Genomic DNA, 25,980 nt, shown 5'->3' on the forward strand with positions numbered 1-25,980 from the left:
CCGGCCTGGAACCACGAAAATGGGACCGGACCGGAACCGTGATTGAGGTAAAACAATTCGATCAATACGTTGTCAAGGTGGATGGCTCCGGAAGAATCACTCTCCGGAATCGTAAGTTCCTGCGACGTTTTACGCCTTTCAGCATGACAACCCCCACTACGACTGGCAAAAGTGGCATGCTGCCAAGCGTTATGCCAAGTGTTATGCCAATCGTACCGAAATACTTAATGCCTGGTACCCAACCCATCGCCGCTCCAAGAGTCTGTCTCAATCCTGTTACCACTCCCCAGAAGGGTGAACCCCAACATGTCATTGCGCCGGGCTTACCTTCACAGACACTCCGCTCCACCACCGCGATGACACCACCCGCGAGAGTCGCTAACCAACCACATGTGCAGACCACCGCCACACCTCCACGGTCACTGCCTATTTCTGCCCCCTTGACGGTTCGGGTGATGATGGACCAGCTGGAGGGGACTCCGGCGTCGGACAGGGCGATAGTGAACCACCCACCGGAGACTCCCACAATGGACCAGGAAATTACGAACTGCCCTCAGAGGACTCCGACGATTGATCGGGTGGTGACGGGCCGCCCGAAGCGAATTATCAAACCACCAGCCCGATTCAATTCAGAAGAATATCAATTATAAACTCATGTGATCCTTTTTCTCGGTCTCCAGTTTCGTTCTATTCTGTGTCACAATTGAACGTTTTTGGGAAAGGGAGATAGACAACTCTTGTATGGTGCTGTTCTCTATTGCGTTCTCATCTTGTGTAATACTGCGCATTGTTATTTGCATATTCTGTATCTATTATCTTATTCTAATATCTACCATCGCTTTCTTTGTCTTGCAGATTGATTGTTCATCGTTGTTGCTAATAAACCTGCATTCAATTGATACATTCTTGTTTAGATACCGCTCCTTTTACAATGTAGATAGATTACAGGGATTTTATTTAACAATATTTCTTTAATTCTGTCTCTTCATATTTTCTTCACAATTAAACAATTAATTTCATCATTTGTTTCAGGTCAAAGGAACCTGAAATTTTACAAGCCATACTTTTATTCAGTTCTGTCCACTGTTCTCAACGTAAGATGTATTTTGTGTTTTATGGATTCAATGAAGAAAATAAAGTGAAACTGAAACAATTGTAATTGAAGATCCAGTGACGAAAACCCATTTCATTGTAGCATCAGTGGCTGTAAATGTGTGGTTGTGTAAATTACTGATGAACCTAACCGAATAATTCGGCGGTGTATTTTTAGAAGCGCTGTTTGGTATTTTCCGTTTGCCCTGCTGTAAAATTTCAACTATCAATATATAAACCTACATAAATGTTTTAGTCTTTCTATAAACTTTATGAAATATTCATTTCGGAGACAATCGCGTAATAATATCGTTGATTGTTAGTTTGTGGTTTAAACTTGCCGACATGGCTTTGTGGGGAGCTGCTCTGTGCTGCTTGCGGAGAGGTCTTGACGCAGGTACAGGCGGGTGCTGACCCCTTTTTCCCCACCTCCATGGCGAATGTGATTCTTGTCATTTGCAAACCTTTTCTGATAAGAGCATCGTCCGCTGATCCGGCCTGCACTAGTCGAGCTCGACATAACCAGGCCGGGATGTAAATTTGCGTGCAACGCGACTATAGTACTACTACTATACTATAGGAAGGGTCGTTGTTAAAGGTCGTACCGATGGCTTCCAAGGTTGTCTTTGTCTTTGTCTGGGAATCACAATCAATCACAAAAGCATTTAAAACTTTGTCTGTTTTGTGTATTGCAATTAATAAATTAAATGTTGAAGAGCGAGCACCGCCTAAACATTTGTTCAGTGTTTTCGGGTGAGACTGATGTACCAACTACCATAATCATTTGTCGCATTTTCCTACATAGAATTACGAAAACAAAACACATTATGGAGCACAATGAAAGAATATGGTGAACAGCAAGCTGACAATATTTACTTTCTTGAACCAACGGCCCAGCACCCCCTTCCCCTTTTGGGGGAACGGCCCAGCACCCCCTTTCCCTTTTGGGGGAATCGGCCCTGCACCCCATTGCCCTATTGGGGGAACAGCCCAGCACCCTCTTGCCTTATTGGGAGATTGGCCCTGCACCCCCTTGCCCTATTGGGGGATTGGCCCGGCACCCCTTTGCCCTATTGGGGGATCGGCCCGGCACTCCCTTTCCCTATTGGGGGAACGGCCCAGCACCCCCTTGCCCTTTTGGGGGATCGGCCCTGCACCCCATTGCCCTATTGGGGGAACAGCCCAGCACCCCCTTGCCTTATTGGGGGATTGGCCCTGCACCCCCTTGCCCTATTGGGGGATTGGCCCGGCATCCCCCTTGCCCTATTGGGGGATCGGCCCGGCACCCCCTTTCCCTATTGGGGGAACGGCCCAGCACCCCCTTGCCCTATTGGGGGATCGGCCCTGCATCCCCTTGCCCTATTGGGGGATTGGCCCGGCACCCACTTGCCCTATTGGGGGAACGGCCCGGCACCCCCTTGCCCTATTGGGGTATCGGCCCGGCACCCTCCTCCCCCCCCCCCCCCTCCCTTCCTTGCTCTCTTGGTCAAAATGCACAGCACCCCCTTTTCTTTCTTGGGTGAATGGTCCAGCACCACCTTGACCTTTTGACCTGGAACCTCCTTTGCCGTCTTGGGCAAACTGCCCAGTTCCAGAAAGAGGATTTTCTGAGTTTAAGCAAGAGGAGATCAAGAGACGAATGTGTGCGCTCTGGAGTTGACTGGGAGTTTTTATCACAATCTCCCCTTGGAAGTGATATTTACCAGTGGATTAAACATGCCCCTGTGGACAAATTCACCCAGTGCTGTGATCTATCTACTATAAACGAACAGTGTCTACGTATGTCTTTTTTTGTTTCCAATCTGACTCAGCTTTGTGCTTTGTATGCATAATTAGCAGTGTCTTACAATTCTGCCTATGCCATCTAAATGTACTTGCAGCAACTCCATTATTCTCCTCTGTTCCGTTGAAATTCCACTTTTCTCAAAGCATTCGCCCTGCCAGATGATGATTGCATTCTGGTGAACGGTGCTTCAAGCCCAACCATCACAGGATTGTTGTTGTTGTTGTCGTTTTATATTCTGGTTGTCATGGGGTTGTCATTTGATCATCCAATCATATTAAATCACATCACCCGTCCTTAAATTGATATATCTGCTCAGAACTCGATTAAAAAACTGGCGAATGTGGACAAAAAGTCACGTGAAAATGCCTTGATTTATATTTTTGTGACTTAGTTTGATATGCACTTTATAACCAGAATTCAGCTCAAATGAAATGGAAATGGACCCTGCACAAGAGCCTTCCTTTATCGTAGGTCTGCACTTCCTGTCAGCCATTTTATACAAAGTCGGCAAAGGTGGATCCCTCAACAGTCTAAAAGGTCCGTATTTGTTGTGTCGTTAAACAGTGAAGATGTTTAGGCTGTAATGTTTTTGTTTGGTGCAGAGAGACGGGCAGCATGCATGTTGTCCACCCGGCTGAATGCCAGGCCTTTGCCTCCATCTTCCTCGCAAGACAGAGACAGGTCCTTCCTTTGGATCCCGGACACGTACCTGGGAACTGTGCAACAACCCGTTCGCTACACGAGCTTCTTTGGCAAACGTGAGTACAACTTACTGGAGGAAGGACACACGTGCCCACAGAGTTGAGGAAACCTTACAAGGAGTCTTTATGCTGTGATTCATTCCCCCGCACCTCCCTTCCCCCGCACCTCCCCCCTTCTCTTCCTTTTATTAGTAAAAGCACGAACAGTTGAGTGGAGAATGAATAAGGTGTTTTTACTGTTTTTACAAATAAAAGTAAAATAAAAGTTTACATTTCGTTTGACGAAACCCCGCTCTAGTAGGAAAAATGGCCTTTAAAATGCATGTTGTTGTTTGTTGTTGTTGTATTTCGTTTGACGAAATGAAGACTCGTTTTACTTTACGAGGGTTGCACATCATGTGCAGCGAATTTCACCTCCCTGTGCCTTGTATTTATTATTTTAAAAAAAAACCTATTCTGTACACCGCCCTTGAGGCTCGGTTTGCAAGCCACCGTCTACAATTCTAATAGAAGACATAATTACTCATTTATGGAAAATGTTTTTCGAGTCTGTTTTATCCTCAAAAATAGACAGTAGTGAACACACATTTGTGTTAAAAGGTTGGCCTTTATTTAAAACCTTTCCTTATAAAGGGGGACAGACAGCAGTACAAACACACAAATTGACATTGTGGTTTATGTGTTAGATGGTAGTGGTGATTATTTAAAACTTTTTCATCTGAGAAAAGAGCAGAGAATTGTACAAGTTTATAGGGCCAGTGCAAACCTGGTGAAGGTACTTGTACACCGTTTGGCACAAATGGCTGCATCCCAGTACATACACCTGTGACCTACCTACTCACACCTATTTCCTTGTCTGATCTCCTTCCCCTCTAACCCAATATTCATTTATTTCCTCTGCTGCCCAACTCCTATCAGCTCCATCTTCTCAATGCACATTTTCAGCCCATGTTTCTCAAATGCCTCCTTCCACTCCGTCAGTACTTCCTGAAAATCCCACCCACTCTCCACCACAACAACCAAATTGTCCGCATACAATATCCTCCCCAGAATATCCATCATGTTTACCTTCCTGCTTACCAGCTCCATCACCATGATAAACAAGACTGGGCTAAGAGCGCTTCCTTGCTGCAAACCGATGTTCACATTGAACTCCTCCGACATCCCAGGACCAACCAAAACTCTCTCCCCTTCATTCCCTTGTACGTCCCTTCCATCAACCTAATTTCTGCCTCCGGCATTTCCATCCATTTCAGTGTCACCATCACCATCTCTCTTAGGACAGTGTCATAGGATATTCTCCAGATCCACAAATCCCAATGGTATTTCACCTTGCACCTCCAACCTCTTCTCCACCAGCTGTCTCAGTATGAACATCCCATCTGTCATTCCCCTACCATTTCAAAACCCCAACAGCTCTTCTCCGATTTCCATCTCCACACTCTTCCCTATCCTCTCATCCAGAACCTCTCCAGCACCTTTATGACATGACCATGGAGTCTAATGCCCCTGTACTTCCTCAGATCTTGAACATCCCCCTTACTCTTTCATATCGGCACATTTACCCTGTCCTCCGCTCCTCCAGAATTGATGCAGATTTCATACATGCATTCAACATCCTCTTCTTCCACCTGATTCCGACTTCTCCCGCTGCTGTTATCATCTCTGTGCACACCTCATCAATGTCTGGTGCCCTTCCCTTTTTCATCCTGTTCAATGCCATCCACACTTCCTCTTCCATTGATTTCCACCAACTCCACTTTCCTCTCCACATAACTCGGTAGCTCCAGCTCACTGTTGCTTCCTTCCGGGTTCAACAGCTGTTTGAAATATCCTTCCGGCACCTTCAATACTCTGTCACTAGCTCCCGCCACCATCCTTAATTACCACCTCCCCCTCATCCCTGTCACGAGCCAATTTATAGATCTTCTTGTATATAGATCTTAAAGATCTTCATCTTCCTCTCGCCATCCTCTTCCAACTTGTTGTATACCTTATCTTCCATATCATTCCTCGCCTTATCCACAGCCCTTCTTGCTGTCTTCTTCTTCTGCCCATATAGGTGCAGCAACCCCGCATCCGGTTGCCTCCCTCTATCCTTGATCTCCTCTATCCTCTTCCAAACCTCCTCCTTTTCACCAATTGCCGTTGCTACTTCCTCCGTCCACCATACCTGGTTTCTATCCCTTGACGATGCACCCTTTCCTTACTTCCTTCTGCACAACACTTCTGCATCTAAATATCTATAAAGCTCAGTTGACTTTTTGCTCCACCAAATAACAGTGAAACGGAGTTGAGTAAAAGGGTGAAAATTCTACAGATGCTGTGATAAATAACTACCTCTGTCGTTTTGAATGTTTGAAAGAGAATTGACGTCTGGTTCAATTTTTGAATTAAATTTAAAATCCCGATTTATATATACAGTCACGTGAAAAAGTAAGTACACCCCATGTAAAGTTTTGACTTTTTTCAACATATTTCAACATACAGCTATTTGATCTTCATTTCAACAATATTGTCAGATAAAGGTGATATAATATAACAAATATCATGAAACATTTACATTTTGTAGTCCATTGTCTAATTTAAATAAACATAAATGCAAATTTCGCATGTGGAAAAAGTAAGTACACCCTTGGCTCTAATAGGTGGTATTGCCCCCTTTGGCAGAAACAACCTGAAGTAGGCGTTTCTTATAACTGTCTACCAGTCTCTGACATCGACTGGGAGAAATTTTTGCCCACTCCTCCATGCAGAATTCTTTCAGCTGTGCGATGTTTGAGGGGTTTCTTGCATGCACGGCTCGTTTCAAATCCCCTCACAACATCTCGATGGGATATATATCCAGGCTTTGACTTGGCCATTCCAGAACTCTCCATTTCTTTCTTTTCAGCCATTCCTTGGTGGATTTACTTGTATGTTTAGGGTCATTGTCATGTTGCAAGGTCCACCTTCAGTTGAGCTTCAACTTCCCGACAGATGGCCTCACATTATCCTCAAGCACCCTCTTGTACAATAAAGAATTCATAGTGGATTCTATGATGGTGAGCTGCCCAGGCCCTGATTTTTTTTTTTTTTTTTTTTGTATACTGTATCGAGGCTCGTGAAAGAGCTAACATTTATTTCACAAACAAATCAACCAGACAAACAAAATATAATTTTGATGCAGCAAAGCTGACCCAAACCATAATATTTCCACCACCATGCTTTACAGTTGATATCAGGTTCTTGTGGTCAAATGCTGTGTTTGGTTTTCGCCAAACATGTCTTCTGGTACTGTGGCCAAATAGCTCTACCTTTGACTCATCTGTCCAGAGCACATTGTTCCAGAAGTGCTGGTCTTTGCCGAGGTGTTCATTGGCAAACTTTAGTCTTGCCCTGATGTTCTTTCTTCTTTCTGGACAGCAAAGGTTTCCTCCTGGCACACCTCCCATGTAGATCAAATCTGTGCAGCCTCTTTCTAATGGTAGACTCGTGCACTTTGACATTAATAGTGGCAAGAGCTACCTGTAGGTCCCGTGATGACATTCTTGGGTTCTTAGAGACTTCTTTCAGCATCTTGCGGTCTGCTCTCGGGCTGAACTTGCTGGGGCGGCCTGGCCTGAACAAGTTGGCAGTTGTTTGGAATCTTCTCCACTTGAAAATGATCTTCCGGACAGTCGAATGATTCATTTCAAATTGTTTGGAGATCGTTTTAAATCCCTTCCCAGACTTGTAGGCATCTATAACCTTCTTTCTGAAGGCCTCAGAGAGTTATTTTGATCTAGGCATGGTGATGCCGCACACTTCAACAACAAAGAGCAAACCAAACTAAATGTTTGAGGTTTAAATAAGACAGGTTCCTCCAAGATCCTCTCTAACGATGTTCTAATCATTTGCACCTGTGCATGTGCACCTGATTCTAATTTTAGGTATTTGAAGTAGTGATAAATGTAGGGGTGTACTTACTTTTTCCACATGCGAAATTTGCATTTATGTTTATTTAAATTATACAATGGACTACAAAATGTAAATGTTTCATGATATTTGTTATATTATATCACCTTTATCTCTCAATATTGTTGAAATGAAGATCAAATAGCTGTATGTTGAAATATGCTGAAAAAGTCAAAACTTTACATGAGGTGTACTTACTTTTTTCACGTGACTGTATATAAACGCGAGTTGTCTGTGTGTGTGTCCGCGTTTTATTCAGAGATAGCTGAACGGATCTTCATGAAACTTTCAGAGGTTCATCAGTGAGTGCCTGGGAGTGTTTTCGCCCCCCCCCCCCCCCCCCCCCCAAAATGGAAAAAAACAGTTAGTTTTTTTGGAGTTAAAAAAAAAATCGCTCGATATTGCCGAAGCCTTTTTAAATTAATGACAGTTATGCACAAGTATACATTCGCATAAATAAATAGAAAACAATTACCAGACATTTGAATCCAAATAAATCAAACAATTCTGGAAGTGTACGAATTTGGTAGTACGGCTTCTTCTTCCTGATCGGCATCACACTTAACTCAGAAACGTGAGCCAAATTCACTCAGAAACGTGAGCCACTCCCCTTCCTCTCCTGCCTCCCCCTCCCCCTCCCCTTCCCCCCTCCTGCCCCCATTCTCTGTACTAGTTCTTGTGTATCTGTACTTGTTCTTTTTGTTGGGATATCTCATCCGGGAAGACCGAGACGGGGACGACCGAGAAAGACTTGGCTAAAGACAGTGGAAGAAGACATGCGGGCAAGGGGGTTAACAAGGAGAGATGCAGAAAATAGGGTAAAATGGAGAAGATTGTCATGGGGACCGCAAGGCTAACCCCCGCTCTTGCAGGGAAAATGGCCTTAAAATGCATGTTGTTGTTGTTGTTGTTGTATCTCATCCCCCCTTTTCCCAAAGCAGGTCCACACTGAATCTTCTTGGTGTGTCCGCGTTTTTCTGCGCAGTGACTGCTGATCTGCTGTGGAAAGGTGCGCTGGCTGAGAAATCATCTCGGAAGGGTCGAGGAAAGAGAAGCAAGAAGAGGTTTAGAAAAGACCTCAACAAGGGTCAGAGAATTGGAGAGGGTAGGTTTTTATTTTTGTCCCCCGTCGCACCGCGGAGCAAAAGGGGGACTATGGTTTTCCCCTCTGTCCGTGCGTGCGTGCGTGCGTGCGTGCGTAAGCGAAGGACGGCATTCGAATTTGGTGTGTGGGTGCAACCCACGTCAAAATCCAAGATGGCCGCCGCCATGTATGTCTGATGCCATGTATGTCTGAACCTTGTGAGAGGAATATCTTGAAAACTAAGCGAAGTACCAACTTCTAATCTGGTGTGTGGGTGTATCTAGGCATAATGAAGAACCCTATTGAAAATTGGGTCGCCACGTCAAAATCCAAGATGGCCGCCGCCATGTATGTCTGAACCTTGTGAGCTGAATATCTTGAAAAATAAGCGAAGTACCAACTTCTAATCTGGTGTGTAGGTGTATCGAGGCATAAGGAAGACCGATATTGAAAATTGGGTCGCCACGTCAAAATCCAAGAAGGCCGCCACCATATATATGTCTGAACCTTGTGAGCGAAATGTCTTGAAAAATAAACGAACTACTAACGTCTAATCTGGTGTGTGGGTGTATCTACGCATAAGGACGAACGCTATTGAAAATTGGGTCGCCACGTCAAAATCCAAGATGGCCACCGCCATGTCTGTCTGAACCTTGTGAGAAGAATATCTTGAAAAATAGGCGAAGTACCAACTTCTAATCTGGTGTGTGGGTGTATCTAGGCATAAGGAGAACGCTATTGAAAATTGGGTCGCCTTGTCAAAATCCATGATGGCCGCCACCATATATATGTCTGAACCTTGTGAGCGCAAATATCTTGAAAAATAAATGAACTACTAACTTATAAGCTGGTGTGTGGGTGTATCTACGCATAAGGGAGAACACTATTGAAAATTGGGTCGCCACGTCAAAATCCAAGATGGCCGCCTTGCATCCTCCACTTTGTCAACTCGCATCACTTCACCGACGGGGGACCGAGGCGTAACGCTTGTTTTCTTTTGTTTTAAATATTTTGCAGACTTTTATTTCATAATTACCATCGCCTGAGGAGAGGGTATTGCATTTGAGTCCGTTTGTTTATTTGTTTGTTTGTCCACACAGAATAAATATAAATTTCTCTGCAACTGTTTTACCCGATTGACAGGAAATTGTGGAAAAAGTAAGTACACCCTTGGCTCTAATAGGTGGTATTGCCCCCTTGGGCAGAAACAACCTCAAGTGGGCGTTTCTTATAACTGTCTACCAGTCTCTGACATCGACTGGAATAAATTTTTGCCACTCCGCCATGCAGAATTCTTTCAGCTGTGCGATGTTTGAGGGGTTTCTTGCATGCACAGCTCGTTTCAAATCCCCCCACAACATCTCGATGGGATTTAGATCCAGGCTTTGACTTGGCCATTCCAGAACTCTCCATTTCTTTCTTTTCAGCCATTCCTTGGTGGATTTACTGGTATGTTTAGGGTCATTGTCATGTTGCAAGGTCCACCTTCGGTTGAGCTTAAACTTTTTTCTTTTTTTTTCTTCTTTTTTTTGTATACAGAGTCGAGGCTCGTGAAAGAGCTAACATTTATCAAACAAACAAATCAAACAAACAAGCAAACAAAGTATATAAAAAGGGGAGCGGTCGACAACATGGGGAGAGAAGGGGAGGAAGCACACAAACACAACATTTGAGAGCAGGGACATCGGGAGATGTTTTTGGAGGGAGAGGGCCTGGGGGGAGGCAGGATAGGTATAAAACGCAAGGACACCAAGGATTTCCAGGAAAGAAGTCAAAAGTCACCGAAAAAAAGTGGATTTGGGGTGAAATTAGCGGGGGTAGAAAAGATCAAGGTTTTGGATTGGGGAAGATAAGAGATGGTGGTGAACAGCCGTTTTAAAGACCTGGCGATGGCCTCTTCCCGACAGATGGCCTCACATTATCCTCAAGCACCCTATGGTGCAATGAAGAATTCATCGTGGATTTTATGATGGTGAGCTGCCCAGGCCCTGATGCAGCAAAGCTGCCCCAAACCATAATATGTCCACCACCATGCCTTACAGTTGGTATCAGGTTCTTGTCGTCAAATGCTGTCTTTGGTTTTCGCCAAACATGTCTTTTGGTACTGTGGCCAAATAGCTCTGCCTTTGACTCATCTGTCCAGAGCACATTGTTCCAGAAGTGCTGGTCTTTGCCAAGGTGTTCATTGGCAAACTTTAGTCTTGCCCTGATGTTCTTTCTGGACAGCAAAGGTTTCCTCCTGACACACCTCCCATGTAGATCAAATTTGTGCTGCCTCTTTCTAATGGTAGACTCGTGCACTTTGACATCAACAGTGGCAAGTGCTACCTGTAGGTCCCGTGATGACATTCTGGAGTTCTTCGAGAATTATTTCAGCATCTTGCGGTCTGCTCTCGGGCTGAACTTGCTGGGGCGGCCTGGCCTGAACAAGTTGGCAGTTGTTTGGAATCTTCTCCACTTGTAGATGATCTTTCGGACAGTCGAATGGTTGATTTCAAATTGTTTGGAGATCTTTTTAAATCCCTTCCCAGACTCGTAGGTATCTATAACCTTCTTTATGAAGGCCTCGGAGAGCTCTTTTGATCTAGGCATGGTGACGCCGCACACTTCAACAACAAAGAGCAAACCAAACTAAATGTTTGAGGTTTAAATAAGACAGGTTCCTCCAAGATCCTCTCTAACGATGTTCTAATTATTTGCACCTGAGCTGGTGCACCTGATTCTAATTTTAGGTACTTGAAGTAGTGATAAATGTAGGAGTGTACTTACTTTTTCCACATGCAACACGGACATGCGGAACACACACGGACACGGACACACATGGGGGTACACACACACACACACACACACACACACACACACACACACACACACACACACACACACACGACACGACACACGCGGGACACACGACACACGCGGGGACACACACACACGCGCCATTCAGACTTATGGGAAGGTACCATGGGCGGCAATTTGACATCTCGCCTCGAGCGTCATTTTCCCTCGATACGCCACTGCTCCACTGTATTTGCGATCTGTTTTTAAAATTCCCTCTCGGTCAGGGGTTCTTTACCTTTTTTTGAGTCATGGATCCCTTTGAGAACCTGGTGAAAGCTATGGACCCCTCCCCAGAAAAATGCTCATAAGCACATAAACACAAAATTTTGCAGACAATGAATACATTTTATTGCATAGGAAAATTATTTCCTTCACATGCCGTCATAATCAGAATAAAAAAACAATCTTTACAAAGAATATGTCTCACTTTTTTAATGCAAAAATCAATGACCATTCCCTGAATAAAATGAAATATATCCAAATTGTGCAAATTAAACAAAAAATAAACTTCAATTCTGCTCAAAAGTACATTTCAGTGAGAAGGTTGTTGTTGTTTGGCTTCAATATGAAGATGAAATTGGGGAGTGGTCTTTGACAAGGCAACACGCATGTCATGTTTGACATCCAATCGATTTCTACTTTTCGTTTTGATGGTAACAGGTGCTGAAATAATTTTTATGCGCCTGGTTCACGGACCCCCTGAAGCCAATCCACGGACCCCAAAGGGGTCCATGGACCACAGGTTAAGAACCCCTGCTCGAGGTGATGGACCCAGATTGCGTATATCATATTCCATCAGGAAGCGCCTCATTGTTACCCAGCAACGCCGTGTACTTTTGCTAGCCTAGGGATAAATTGGTGGAGAAAAAAAACAATGATGACGTCAACGGTCACATCGTCCGGCCGCCATCTTGGAAAACCCCCCAAAAAATTGCACCTCTATATCTCCCAAAGCGCTGCATAGAAAAATCGAGACATGGCTCATTATGAAGAACTCTCCATGTGGGATAACATATGTTAATGATGATGTCGTAGGTGCCTCCATTATGACGTCATAATTCGACAAGTACAAAACTTCATCCGATCAAGATAAAATTTCTTGAGCATCATCTGGAGATAAATTGGTGGAGGAAATTTTTTTTAATGAAGACGTCATCGGTCACGTGGTTCGGCCGCCATATATATTTTAACACGAGCCTTAAAAACCACTGAAGACACGTCCTGGCGAGGGTCTGCAAACTCTGATTGCTCTTTTTAGTTTTTATTTGAAATGACTTTCATGTGGAAATTATCCAAACATGTTTGTAATATTCTGTTGTGCTTTGGCCATACTTTTATTCTTCTCGATCGTGTCCGTTCATAGTTTTGATCTGAACTCGGAAGCACCTGCGTAAGTTTGCCCTCCCACCTCTGATTGTTCACTTGTGAAAACCATTAAGCCCACCATTCTTCCAGGACAGGGTGGATTTCTATGGCCTGGCCTGAACATACCCGTGGAGAAACCTCAGCCCACAATGGTAGTGCAACGAAGAGACCCCGAACGGCAGAATGAGATCCTCACGGAGATGATACGACAACGAGACTCGTATGATAAGCGGCGGAAATCGCGCATTCAACATGAGCGGGGGTGGACGGGCTCCACTTTCGGTGGCCGCAGCATTGGCCCTCCGGACCCCGGGCCGCGTGGAGGTGCGTGTGATACTTTTACAGGCCTCTTCTTTGCTCCAGCTCTAATCTCATCAGCGCTGGTAGTCATGTGGGATTATTTGGCAAAAAAGTTGTACACAGCATTTTCTTCCTTCAATTTGTCAGGTAGAAATTCACCAAACTTGGTAGTTATGATCACCACATGGCAAGCAGGTGCAAGAGCAGTGTCATGTTGGCCCTGACCCCTTAGGTGGGATCAAAAGGTCAAATGCCAAAGAAAAGGCAATTACGGGCACATTTTAAAACGATTTTCCAAAATGAAACTTTGTATATGCAATCAAGATGCATGGAATGTTTAACGACTTTGGATTTGACCTCCAGATCATGCCTATGGGATGGGAACCTCAGGTCACCAGGGTCAAAATGTGATTTTTGTTTTCTTTGTGCTATGAACATGTCTGTCACTTCTTTTCTTTCTTCCCCCCCCCCCCCCCCCCCCCACCCCCCACCTCCTCCTTGCAGCTGTTTGACTCTGCCTACAGTACAGTCCTCCACACTCTAGCCAAAGTTATTCTGCAAATTATTGGATGGAAATCTTTCACTCGGTGCAAATCTGACCTTGTGATCATTTTGTTGAAAGTTCTTCAATGTTCTCCTGTTTTCTTCTCAGGCTGACATAAGAGGCTGTAATTGCTGGAAATTCCATGCACATGTTTCCTGAGATTTCCATCCTTTGAGCTGAAGGAGCTTGTACCGATTCCTTTTCTCATTTGCACTCTCGGCCCATTACATGTTGGGTCAATTCTTGTGTCCTATGCCCATGGCGTAAACCGAACCTTAATGGGAGCTGCTTTAGCGTTCGACCCCAAGCACAAGCAGTCTTCGTAACAGCACGGTGTGGAGGTTGATCTTTCAGGATACATCAACAGTGTTTCCCTTGCACAATACACAGTTGATCATGGCAGACGAAACAGATTATGGCAGCAATCAAGGTGCTGGCTCACATGGGTCGATACCTTTATAGGAAGGATTTTAGATTCGCTCACAGCCAGGATTTAAAATTGAAATCCTATGATATTTTTGCTTACAGGGTATATCAGTTTGTTTTGTAATAAATTATTTCCTCTCCCAGCCTACTTCATATCAGCAGTTTTTCTTTTATAATAAACCAAAATACAAGATGCTCTGTGCAACTAATTTACAGCTTACTTCCTTGCTTTCTTGGCAAGTGTCTCGATGCCCAAAATGTTAAACATATGCAGACACTCATTTTGTTGATATTCATTCCTCCTGTTGTGTTTAGTTAGACGACCGAAATGCTGCTGAAAATGCATGCGGTAGGAAACTGTTGTTATGACAATACACTTAGATCGGCAAGACCAACGACACGGTGAAACGGCATTGTATTTGTGCATTTCTACAATCTTGTGACATGTTTATTCATGTTCAGGTGCTCTGTCGAAAGTCTTCGACATTGTTTACGGCACAAAGACAGCACGGCATAATATATTGCTTTGCGCTTACTTAAATTTGCGTGTCATATGTCCAATTGCGTAATCACGTGGCCCTAATTTGATGGGTGTGCGAGAAATGCTCAGATTTGCTCACTTTTGGCTCTCATCCGGAGCAACAACTCCTCTCAGAATGGAACGACGTAGTGCAACAAAATATTGCTGAATCCAAGACAGTCAGGAAATGACCACAAACACCTAATGGAGCGAACATAATGATAAAACTCCACCAATGCTGAGAATGGAGGAACTGAATCTCAAATACCAAAATCGTCACCTCATTGGGCTGACACGGGCAGAAGTAGGTAATGAAGAGTTTAGATCTCGCGATCAATGCTCACTCAAAAATGGCACAACCTCATTGGCAGACTGTTGTTGTAATATATAGAATAATTTGTTGAAATGTCGAGTGTAATATACTGTATTGGAATGTGTCAAGCAGTCGAAGAAAATGTGACGAGAATATAACTTGTCATGTTTTATTTCTTGCAGGTTTTATCTACCTCCTCCACCGGAGGTGTACGGAGGTTACGTTTTCACCCCTCTCTGGTTGTCTGTGAGCGGGATATCTCAAAAGGTTACTGACGGATTCGGAAAAAACTTAGTGGACAGTCTGGGTGTGTGACAAGGACAAATTGATTCGATTTTGGAGAAGATCCAGATCCCATGATTTTTAAGTGATTCTTCACCATTGAGTGATCGGGCTAAAAATAATATATAGCATGATATCTCAAAGTTATGGATGGATTCGGATGAAACTTTGCTTACAGGTTGGGTGTGTGACAAGAATGAATTTATTTGATTTTGGTGAATATCCAGATCCGGATGCTGGAATTTTTTTTAATTTTTAAAGTGAATCTTCACCATCAATTGAAAGATGGTGCCGAAACTATATGTTGTATAATGTCTCAAAAGGTTGTGGATGATTATGACAAAACTTGTATGTGAGTGAAGTGAGTTGAGAATGTGAGTTGAATGTGATAAGAACGAGCCAATAAGATTTTGTTTCAAGCTTTGTGTCTCACTATCTGCCATGATATTTCCTGGGAAAACCACATTTCCAAGCTGGCCTCCAAAGCCAGTCGCCGACTGGCATCCTCCATTGTGCGAAGTCCTTCCTTGGCACAACTGAGCTTCTCACCACAAACAAAACTTTCATCCACATCCCATGGAATACAGCTCTCCCCTCTAGGCTGGTCCTGCCTCACACCTAGCTCGGCTTCACGCTTTAGAAACCAAGGCTTTCAAAATCATTGGAATCTCCTACGATGAAGCTGATTCTGAGGGCCTTTCACTCGCTCACCGCAGGCAGGTTGGTGGTCTTTCTGTCTTCTACAGACTCCTCTCCGGCCTTGCTCCCCCTACTCTGTCTGTGCTCTGTCCTCCAAATATTCCTGCAGGATGCTCAAGATCTGTCAGCAACCCTCTTCTGGTGAAACTGCCAAAATCAAGACTCTCTGCTCACCTTCACTCTTTCATTCCTCTTTTCTCCCGCCTCTGGAACAAACTCCCTCACTCTCTTCAATCCCACTCCTCCCTCCAGGTCTTCAAAACAGCTGTTCACCACCATCTCTTATCTTTCCCCATCCAAAACCTTCATCTTTTCTACCCCTGTTAATCCACCCCAAATCCACCTTTTTCAAATTCCGTTTTCTTTCCTGAAAGTCCTAGTAGTGACCATCTTGTTTATCTCATGTACCCCGCCCTAGCCCTCTACCTTCCACAGATATACCACTGTCCCTGTTCTCTACTGTTGTTGTGTTTCCCTCCCTCTCCCACTCCCTTTATCATTATGTTTCATGTGTTTTTCTCTTCATGTTTGTTTTTGTGTTTTATGTGTGAGCTCTTACACGAGCCTCGACTTTGTATATAAACAAAAAAGAAATAAAAAAAATGTCTGAATCCAGATCCGGCCTATCGGTGGGATACAAAATGTAAACTACGCCTGGCAGAGATATTCGCTGTACTGAGTGCTCGTCTAGTTTTGTTTTGTTTTTGTTTTTTCTTTCCATTGAATGTAAGTCAACCCATTTTGTTTCCTCAACAGAATCCTTTGAAGATTTCGATTCAAGGGTAATTGAGGTAAGAATAATTAACGTGGATTTTAAAAGCAAACTAATCTCTCAGAATGGCAATGTTCGATGATAGACTGTCTACATGAAATGTTTTCAGGTTTTTTTTCATTAGATATGTGCAATATAAACTGGTGTTAAGTGTTAATTGATTTTTTTTAAATTTCTTTTAATTTTACTTCCTCATTCCTCACTTTTTGGGCCTTAAGCTTAACTGTGAGGGCAACTAAAGATAAGTGCAGAAAGCCAAGGGTGGGTTTCACTGCTGCCAATGGCAGCACATTACTGGTAATGATGGGAATGTTGCCTGTTAGGTGCGAAACGTGTCTCACATGACAGCGAAGGAAGGGCGGACGAAGATGGTTCGAGCGCTTGTGGTCGTTGGAAATGGGAAGGGGGCAGTCGGTAAGGAACTTCCCCCATTTCCACTTTTTGAACCCTCTTTTGTCAGAGTAATGATTACACTGTAGTAAAATTGTCATCACACTTCGGATGCCGTTCATTGTTCTTGTTCAAGTTCAAGTTTGTTATTTTGGTATTTGATATGCCATTTTGTTTTCCTCCCCTGTCATGAAGTAGTGCTTGCTTTTTGTCGGCGATAGCTTGTGGAGAGGGTTGCTGTGATTAATAATAATACTAATAATAAGAACGTATGATGTTAAGTGCACCAGCAGGGGATTGCATTGTGAAGCAAGCCCCATTCCTTAGAATATGTTAACTCGACGTTCAGCATCTGCTTCGGAAGTTAGGAATCACATAGTATCTTTCACATGAGTAGATCCTTGATGTGGTGTGCGACAGACAAATTAGAAGTTTTCCGAATGGATTGAGTGTAGTGTTTGCAAATTTATTTAAAATGCTTTGCAGGTATTTTTTTTTGTAGTGATTTCCTTGCTTTTCTTTTTTTCTGATTTCTCCCTCGGCTCTCAGTCTTCCGACCCTCTATATCTACTCCAGGATGCACGCGCTCTTTTAGTAACCCCTCAGAGATAACCTTCCACAATCCAAACACATTGACTCTTATCTCTCGCTTCTCCCATCTGTGGAACCACCTTCCATAATTCCTGGAATGTTCTGTCTCGTTTTTCCCAAGAGGGCTTCAAGCAAGCAGTGCACTATCATCTGTCATCCCAAATTCTGACCCATGACCTTTATTACCCCTATTAACCTTTCCTAACCCAACTATTTTACTTGCTCGCTTCAATGTTTCATCCCACCCTTCCTCTCCCCCCCCCATCCCCCTCCCCCGACCTCTTCCCTCCCTTTCTTCTTTTCCTCTTCGTTCAGTCCCTTGATGTATGTCCAACTGTCATTTCTATCTTGCCCTTCCAAGACAAAAATAAATAAAGAAAGAAAAGCATTTTTTTTGTAAAAGAAAAGTATTTTTTTAAATGTGTGTTTAGGTATGTATTTATTTGTTTGTGACGTTCTCAGGATTTGCTATTGGAAAGGCTCCAGAGAAAATTGCTGCATTGAGAAAGGTACATGTTTGAAGCTTTGCACTGGAATTTGTTTGCTTGTCAACTTATATTGCTGTTTGTGGGAACACAGCATGGAGATGTTAAAAAATTTGGAATAACGAGACGAGAATCGGACGCATGCGTAATAAATTAATTACAAATTATCAAATGCTCAATTTTTCTTTGACAACTGAAATTTAAAAGATTTAACAATATTATATCGGAAAATGTAAAAATATTCTGAAAATTTACTTTAAGTAAGAATCAGTGGCCAGTTTTATACTGGATATATTAAGCATAAGGAATAAGCAAAATATTAGCATAAGCAATTTCCTGTGTCAAATAATTAGAATAGATCAATGATGTTTCATGTTGAGATATGTACATGTCTCTAAATTTGGTTAATTTCTCAGAGATTGTAAGGTCTGTACTGTACAAATGTACTGTACGAATCCATCGAGCCATGGGAACAATATCTTTGAAACTAGGAAAGCAGCGGTCAAGGCACTCGCAGATGATGGAAAGTCGATCAGGTATCGGCAGACAAAACTGGCTGTTCACGATCCACAGTATCTCGCATCTTTAAAGAACTTCGCACTGGGCGTGGTGTGTTGCATCATGCAGAAATAGTTCTGGATGGAAGTGAATCCAGCACTTCAAGAGATGACGAGATGTTGGCCAATATTGCAAAGAAGAACCAGTTCCAGTATACCAAAAAAAACCTCCTTTCTCACAGGTGGAACAATGATTGTGTCAAAGCATCCAGGTCAACAACCAGGTCAACAACATCCAGGTCAACAACAACAACAACAGGTGGAACAATGATTGTGTCAAAGCATCCAGGTCAACAACCTACTGCCGTCTTTGTGAACTTGGATTTCGCTCTTGGTGCCAGTCATGAAGCCTCTTCTGAATGTGTCCCAGAGGAGGAGAAGACTTTTGTGGGCCAAAGAAAGAGAGAGAACTGGTCCTTGGAACAGTGGTCAGCTGTTATATTGACGGCTGAATCAAAATGTTGTATCTCCTTTGGTGACAAAGGACCAGGAGTATGGCGCTGTCCAAAATAGGCCATCACCTTAACTGCCTACAGCAGAGCATCAAGTGTCCACAAAGCCAGATGGTATGGGATGGCATGAGTTCTATAGGTGTAGGACCTCTGCCTGCTTAATTATACAGTTAATGCGGTTGTGTATCAGGACTTGCTGGAGAATTTCATAATCCCGACTGCTGAGATGTTATTTGGTGGCAATGATTTCATCTTCCAGAAAGACCTGGCTCCGAGCTGGCGGATCACACATGTTCTACAACGGCATGGCTTCCTACATGTGACGTTGGGGTTCTATCTTTGCCTGCAAACTCACCCGACCTAAATCAAATCGAGAATCTAGGGTACGCACTCGTACAAGCTGAATACGCTCAAACCCCCAACGCTTCAGGAACTCGAGGATAAACTTGTCCAGTCCTGTGAATCCATCACGATAGACGAATGCAACCACCTCATCACATTAATGCCCCGCCGCATAAAGGCTGCGATCAAAGCTAAAGGAGTACCAACAAAGTATTTAAATGATTTTCCTATTTCTTGAGTTGAAACACGAATTATTTAAATTTTGTGGAATGAATAATTGGATATTATTCGATATAATTTGTGGAATATATTTGATAAATAATTATTATTACTTAATTGGAGCTTTCACCTCGATCTTGTATACAAAAAAAAAAAATGCTAATATTTTGAAACGGCTGCCTTGTGTTCAAATGGTCATTGTTCTTTGTTCAAAGGCGGATATTTATTATTTTTCTGAGAGAATATTGTTAGTTATTTCTTTTGATTTCAGATGTCTGAAGAATAATTGAGCGCTTGATCATTTGGAATCGATTTTATAAGCACGCCTTGTTCTCACTGCGCTGTTCTAATTTTATGAACAGTACCTGTATATATAAAACTGGAAAAGGTGCAGGTGTGTTATCACTTGCATGCATGGTTACATCCGGATTTGTAAAGTCAAATAAAAGGCAACCTGGGATGGCAATACCAATCCACTCTCTCCAGAATTTAAATTAGAAGAAAAACATGTTTTCTCATTTTGTGATGCAACATCTGGATTCGTGGAAGAGTGATGTGAGTGAACATTTATTCATTTATTCTGTTGGATATGCAGCTGAACTTTGCCAATACGGGACTTTCAAAATGACGTATTAATGCTAAACGAGGCCTTTTGTGCACACGCTGTGTGTTTTACACCGATTCGGTTCAGCTCACAGGGCAATTTTAACCGGCCGTTACTATTACGAAATCTGTGATTTTAAATCGTCCTATGAACATCATTTTCAGCAATTAGACGAAAGAGTGGCAATATTGAGTTCTGTTCCTGGATGCAAATCGGACTCATGAGGATAACGGAACACAAGAAACATCTGGACAGTTCCAAGCGTTACGGAGTGACAAACACAAGACATTTTCATGTTGCAAAAAAATATTTTATAAACACTTTAATATTTATCAACAAACAAATGGTACATTATGACAACTACTGCTACTCACCTTCTGTATAAACAGTTAAATTTCCAACCTTGATGCATCATATTTATGAAATATGAATTTTCATAATTGCTGTTATGGAGTGACGCAAAATGCACATTCGTTTTGGTCACATATGCAAATCACTCAAACTCTGTGAATTTCAAATAGCCATCATATTTTAAACATACTTATTGCTTTCTGTATTCCCTTAACTTTGATATGCTACCTTTCACTTGAAAATTGGTCGAAAATTTATGTAAACTAGAACGGTACTCAGTAGAGAGCATACCTCCGCCTGATTGACCAGATCACTCAATGGTGAAGAATTGCTTTTAAAAAATTCTAATAGCTGGATCCGGATCTTCACCAAAATTGAATCGATTTTTGCTTGTCACACACACAACCTGTCCAACAAGTTTTGTCCAAATCCATCCATAACTTTTTGAGATATCCTGCTATGTATCATTTTGGCCCAATCTCGTAATGGTGAAGAATTACTTAAAGATTAAATAATTCTCATATCCGAATCCAAATTCAGATCTTCACCAAAATCGAATCATTTAGTCCTTGTCTCATACGCTACATCTCTGCCAAATTTCGTCCGAATCCGTCCACAACTTTTTGAGATATTTTGTTTACAAACAAACGGACAGACAAACAGACAGGGGTGAAAACATAACCCCTGTCCAACTTTAGTGGCGGAGGTAAACATGAGAAAAAAATGTAAATCGATAAAGCATTACGGAGTGACGAATGAATAACTCAATACAAAATGGCAATTTATCAACCACAAATTATGAACTAGAACGCCACTCAGTAGAGCGCATACTCCCGCTGTGGGTGGCCGTTGCTGAGCCCTATCTTCCAATGGTAAAAAATCCTTTAAAAAATTCCTGGATCCGGAATAATATCCTGAGCTTCACCAAAAACTAATCAATTCTTCCTTATCCCAAGGGCAATCATCCCACCAACTTTCATCCAAATCCGTTCAGAACTTTTCCATATATCTTGTTCACGAACACACACACGGACGGACACGATCGAATGCATTACTCCTTGGTGGGAGTAATTATGGTTTAAACACGCATAAAAGTAGTTATATTACACATCAATGGCCTAACCAGAGGGAGGGGGTAAGGGGGAAGCTACCCCCCCCTATAGTGAGCCATCTTGCTTTCCCTCCCGCCTCCCCCAACCCCCAACCCCTGACCCTTGGGGATTCTGCTGGCCGCATTGATTTTTTAGCCTTTTCAACTTTTTTTTTTGTCATTTTTGCCAATTTTCATCAAATCTTTCCCCCACCCCATAAAATCCTGATTAGACCACTATTGCACATAAAATTATTTCTTGTAGATTTATAATAGCAAGTGATACATGTAGATATGAGAACTGGTGAACACACATCCAATTGCACATGTACATGTCGTACTTCAGAGAAAGTGACTGCTGATCACCAATGTCATGGGCTGGTGGGGATTTTCAATGGACCTACACAAATCCAAGCTGGTATACTTGAGAGCTCATTTGCATAAGAATTCAAGGCATGCAAGACCTATCTCTCTCCTCCCATTTTACCCACTTGACTCATTCAATAGCAATTTGTAAAACACCCAACATATTTAAGAACACTGAGCTGAAAGCAGTGAAATCTGTGTCATTCAATGCAATGTCACTCCATAACGTCACTCCGTAACAAAAGCTGTTATAATATATAACCACCTTTAGAGGCCAAAAGCTGTTACAGTGACATAATTTAATTGATCACAATTCATTAAAATATTAAAGCCTCATTCCAAAAGTACATGAATTTAGAAGGCATTGATGAACTTGATTTGCAAAAAAAGTTTCATTAATTTTTCTAATTTTTTTTTTGTTGTTTAGTAATTATTTTAAGAAATAATTTAAAAACATGCATTTTTTTCGTTACGGAGTGAGGTGTTATAGAGGGAAAATGCTTGAGGTCACCGAAGCGTAACAAAGTATGCTAAATGAAAATAAATGCTGGAATTGTTTTTCTAATGTTTTACCTTTATATCCCATGTGTTTCATCTTGTTTTTTTCAATTTGTTGTGTATTTTTCTTTTCCTTGAACTTTAACAATTCTATGCATTAATTAAGGGATTAAAAGCATGCCAATTAAATATGCAAATTTTAATAACCAATGATACGGATTTATCTAAATCCATGCAGATCATGAAAATTCAGACTTTTAGCTAATTTGATTTGGCACCAAATTTGTTATGAGTAGATCAATTTGAAATTTTGCGGTTTATGTCCTGTTTTGCTTGGCACTGTCAATCTGTGGATGAGAGGAGTTGGGTTCGTACCATTTCCTGTTAATACAATTAGCTAGCGGCAGTCATGGTTATACCCTGGTGTTGGGCTAGCGGCTAGGGTGCCGGCTTAGGATCCTAGGATCCTGGGTTCGAATCCCGGTCAATCGCTGAATTAACGCCAGGGGGGTTGACTCAGCCTGTTATCCTTCCGAGGTCGGCAAATTGAGTACCAGTTCACTGGTAATTCCCTGCTTGTCGTTAAAGGCGGCAAAAAGGGTTGGCGTCAGGAAGGGCATCCGGCCGTAAAACATTGCTTCAAAAAGGGGACCGAAAAACAACAACAACCACAGTTCCCGAAAAAGGCCAACCCCCGCTTGCGGGGAAAAATGGCCTCTAAAGGTGGTTTTTTTTTTTTAGTCATGGTTATAACACACACACACACACACACACACACGGACACACGGACACGCGCACGCGCACATGCATGCTTCTCCTTTAACCAATAGATGCAAAAACAAGTACAATTTCTCTTGTGGCCCCTGAACCAAACAAAAGATAGATATACAACTGTACTTATAAAGATACCTACAACTTATCTTATGTTAAAGGTATATACAACTGTAGTGTACTTATAACAACACTCACAGCCCACACAACTCCCACCCCTCTCCTCCCAAACATGATTATCTATCTATAATTCCAGTAATCTCTGTTTGTACGTTTGTACGTTTGTTTGTCTGTGACCGCTGTTTCTCGACAACCACGGGTCCGATATACTTTTAACTTGCCAGGTATATTGCTGGGGACCCGAGGATGTGCCTTTTCAAGGTTTCATATTAATCGGACAATTACTTACCGAGCTATGTCCAAAAAACGATTCAACCAATCAGAGAGCAGCGAACTATCGCGTGTGCCGAACGTGGCGGACACACTCTGCCTCGGATGGCACATTTGAGAGCGTATTCATTTATTTCACGTTTGCAAACTATGTTGGCGTTAAACTATGTTTTAAAACTAATAAAAACGAATTTGCGATTCATTCGCTTTCCTGCGCGTTTGTGCACGCGATGGCGATTTCTTTACCAAACTCCGGAAGCCGTTCACTTTGGACCAAACCATTTCATGTAAATAGAGGGGGGGGATATAATTTTAGATATAGATATAGTACGGGCAATGCCCTAGTAATATATAATAACCACCTTTAGAGGCCATTTTTCCCCGCAAAGCGGGGGTTGGCCTTTTTCGGGAACCGTGGTTGTTGTTTTTTGGTCCCCTGATTAATAGTCAATATCATTTTAAACTTATCCTGTGCATCAACAAGCCCCAGATGTGACCTTCCCCTTCGGTGTTAAGAAGCACGAAGGTTTGGGTAGAAGACACCTTCGGCCTTACACTTGCCCAGGTCACCAGGAGTTTTTGCAATATGGGGAGCAAGATATCAACTCTTTGAGACAAGTTGATCAGGAAGTTATCCAACTGTTTTGTTGTGCTGAGGCACACCCCTTTCTCCCAAGTATGCTTACAAGTACTCTCAGACTCCTTAAATGTTTTTTTGAGTTGTTTCAGTCCACAATTCTTATCTGGGAGGCGTGAAATATGTCCAGGCCACCCTGATTTACTTTTACTATGGGTTTCTGTGCTTGCGCACCAAGCAATCGGGGCAGAAATACATCATTTTGAAAGTCACGTATTCTAATGGATGCCTTCTGCAGATTGTGAATTGGCGAGTATATGGATTTTTCAGAATAGTCCTTGTTTACCCCCTAAAATGGCAGATAGAGCATAACATGGTCTGCTAAATAGTTACGGTTTTTAGAACCTTCACTTTGTAAATTTAGTATTAAAATTTCCTATGTACATTTCCCCTTTAATTGGCTGTTAATTGAACCCTTTTCTATAGTTATTTCTTTATTCTATGTCAGTATAAGGCTGTCTCCTATTAATTGACACTGCATTGCACCGAATTGAAATAAGATAGATTCCCCTCCATTGCCAACTGCATTTGCCGCCATTACGCACGCGGTCAGCTCGGAGAAGAAAGGCGTGTCTCCACCTCGTCATGAGAAGGAGGAGTGAGCCAGCCCCCGATCAACCAACCAAGCATGAGGGGTTTGGCCTGAGAGGGCGGAGGAAAGAAACTTCGGGGAGGTTCAAGAAGATTCTAGGGCGTGATTATATAACCCGTCACGCGGAGCCCCCACCTCAGTCCAGTTGAGGAGGAGCTGAGATGCGCGTAAGAGTTCACCTGAAGGAGTCCACCGCAGCTGAACCAACCGGAGCTTTGAGACCACCGCAGCTTTGAACCAACCGGAGCTTTGAGACCACCGCAGCTTTGAGACCACCGCAGCTTTGAGCTTTGACAGCGAAGTCAAAGTTGCTACGAAGCAACGCCGCCGTGCGAACACGCTTGAGGAGGGTCGGCGGCTGCTCACCTCGAGCCGCGCGATCACACCAACCGGACCCGCATCCTTCCCGCCTGTGATCCCACCTCCTCGTCCGTCCAGCCATCCACCTCCTGCCATTCATTCCTGCTTCATTCCCCGTGTAAGTCTGACTGTCGTCTGTCTTTTGTCTTGTCTTGGGGTTTAAGTCTCTTTGCTGACGACTCTACTCTCTGTCGCTCCATTCCTCATCCCTCAGATCGGCAGTCTGCAGCCTCCTCACTATCTGCAGACCTGGACAAAATCACAGACTGGTCAAACAAGTGGAACATGTCTTTCAATCCTGACAAATCTCACACTCTTACAATGTCTCTCCGAAAGGACCGACTGGACAACCCTCCCATCTACTTTCTCAACAATCCTCTCCAAGAAGTTCTGTCGCTCAAGCTTTTGGGTCTCACTATCTGCCATGATCTTTCTTGGGAAAACCACATTTCCAAGCTGGCCTCCAAAGCCAGTCGCCGACTGGGCATCCTCCGTCGTGCGAAGTCCTTCCTTGGCACACCTGAGCTCCTCACCACATACAAGGCTTTCATCCGCAGCTCAATGGAATACTGTTCCCCCCTCTGGGCTGGTGCTCCTGCCTCACACCTTGCTCGGCTTCACGCT

At 43.0% G+C, this 25,980-nt stretch overlaps 1 protein-coding gene across 2 annotated transcripts in view; it reads left to right on the top strand.

Annotated features, from left to right (window-relative positions):
• The first annotated feature begins 1,406 nt into the window (after nucleotides 1-1,406).
• Nucleotides 1,407-25,980, top strand: part of MRPS5 (mitochondrial ribosomal protein S5) — a 65,270-nt gene continuing 40,696 nt past the window's right edge. The window contains exons 1-7 of one of the 2 annotated variants that reach the window (XM_068115603.2): nucleotides 1,407-1,489; nucleotides 3,481-3,636; nucleotides 8,501-8,620; nucleotides 12,896-13,129; nucleotides 16,646-16,680; nucleotides 16,985-17,075; nucleotides 18,105-18,151. In XM_068115603.2, coding sequence (XP_067971704.2) covers nucleotides 1,438-1,489; nucleotides 3,481-3,636; nucleotides 8,501-8,620; nucleotides 12,896-13,129; nucleotides 16,646-16,680; nucleotides 16,985-17,075; nucleotides 18,105-18,151 — 735 coding nt within the window. In that variant the 5' untranslated portion in view covers nucleotides 1,407-1,437. Of the gene's footprint in view, nucleotides 1,490-3,268; nucleotides 3,416-3,480; nucleotides 3,637-8,500; nucleotides 8,621-12,895; nucleotides 13,130-16,645; nucleotides 16,681-16,984; nucleotides 17,076-18,104; nucleotides 18,152-25,980 lie in introns of those variants that run through there. The other variant, XM_078779041.1, reaches the window with a different exon arrangement.

Source organism: Myxine glutinosa, chromosome 5 (assembly GCF_964187855.1).
Source record: "Myxine glutinosa chromosome 5, kmMyxGlut1.1, whole genome shotgun sequence".
Classification (NCBI taxonomy): Eukaryota; Metazoa; Chordata; class Myxini; order Myxiniformes; family Myxinidae; genus Myxine; species Myxine glutinosa.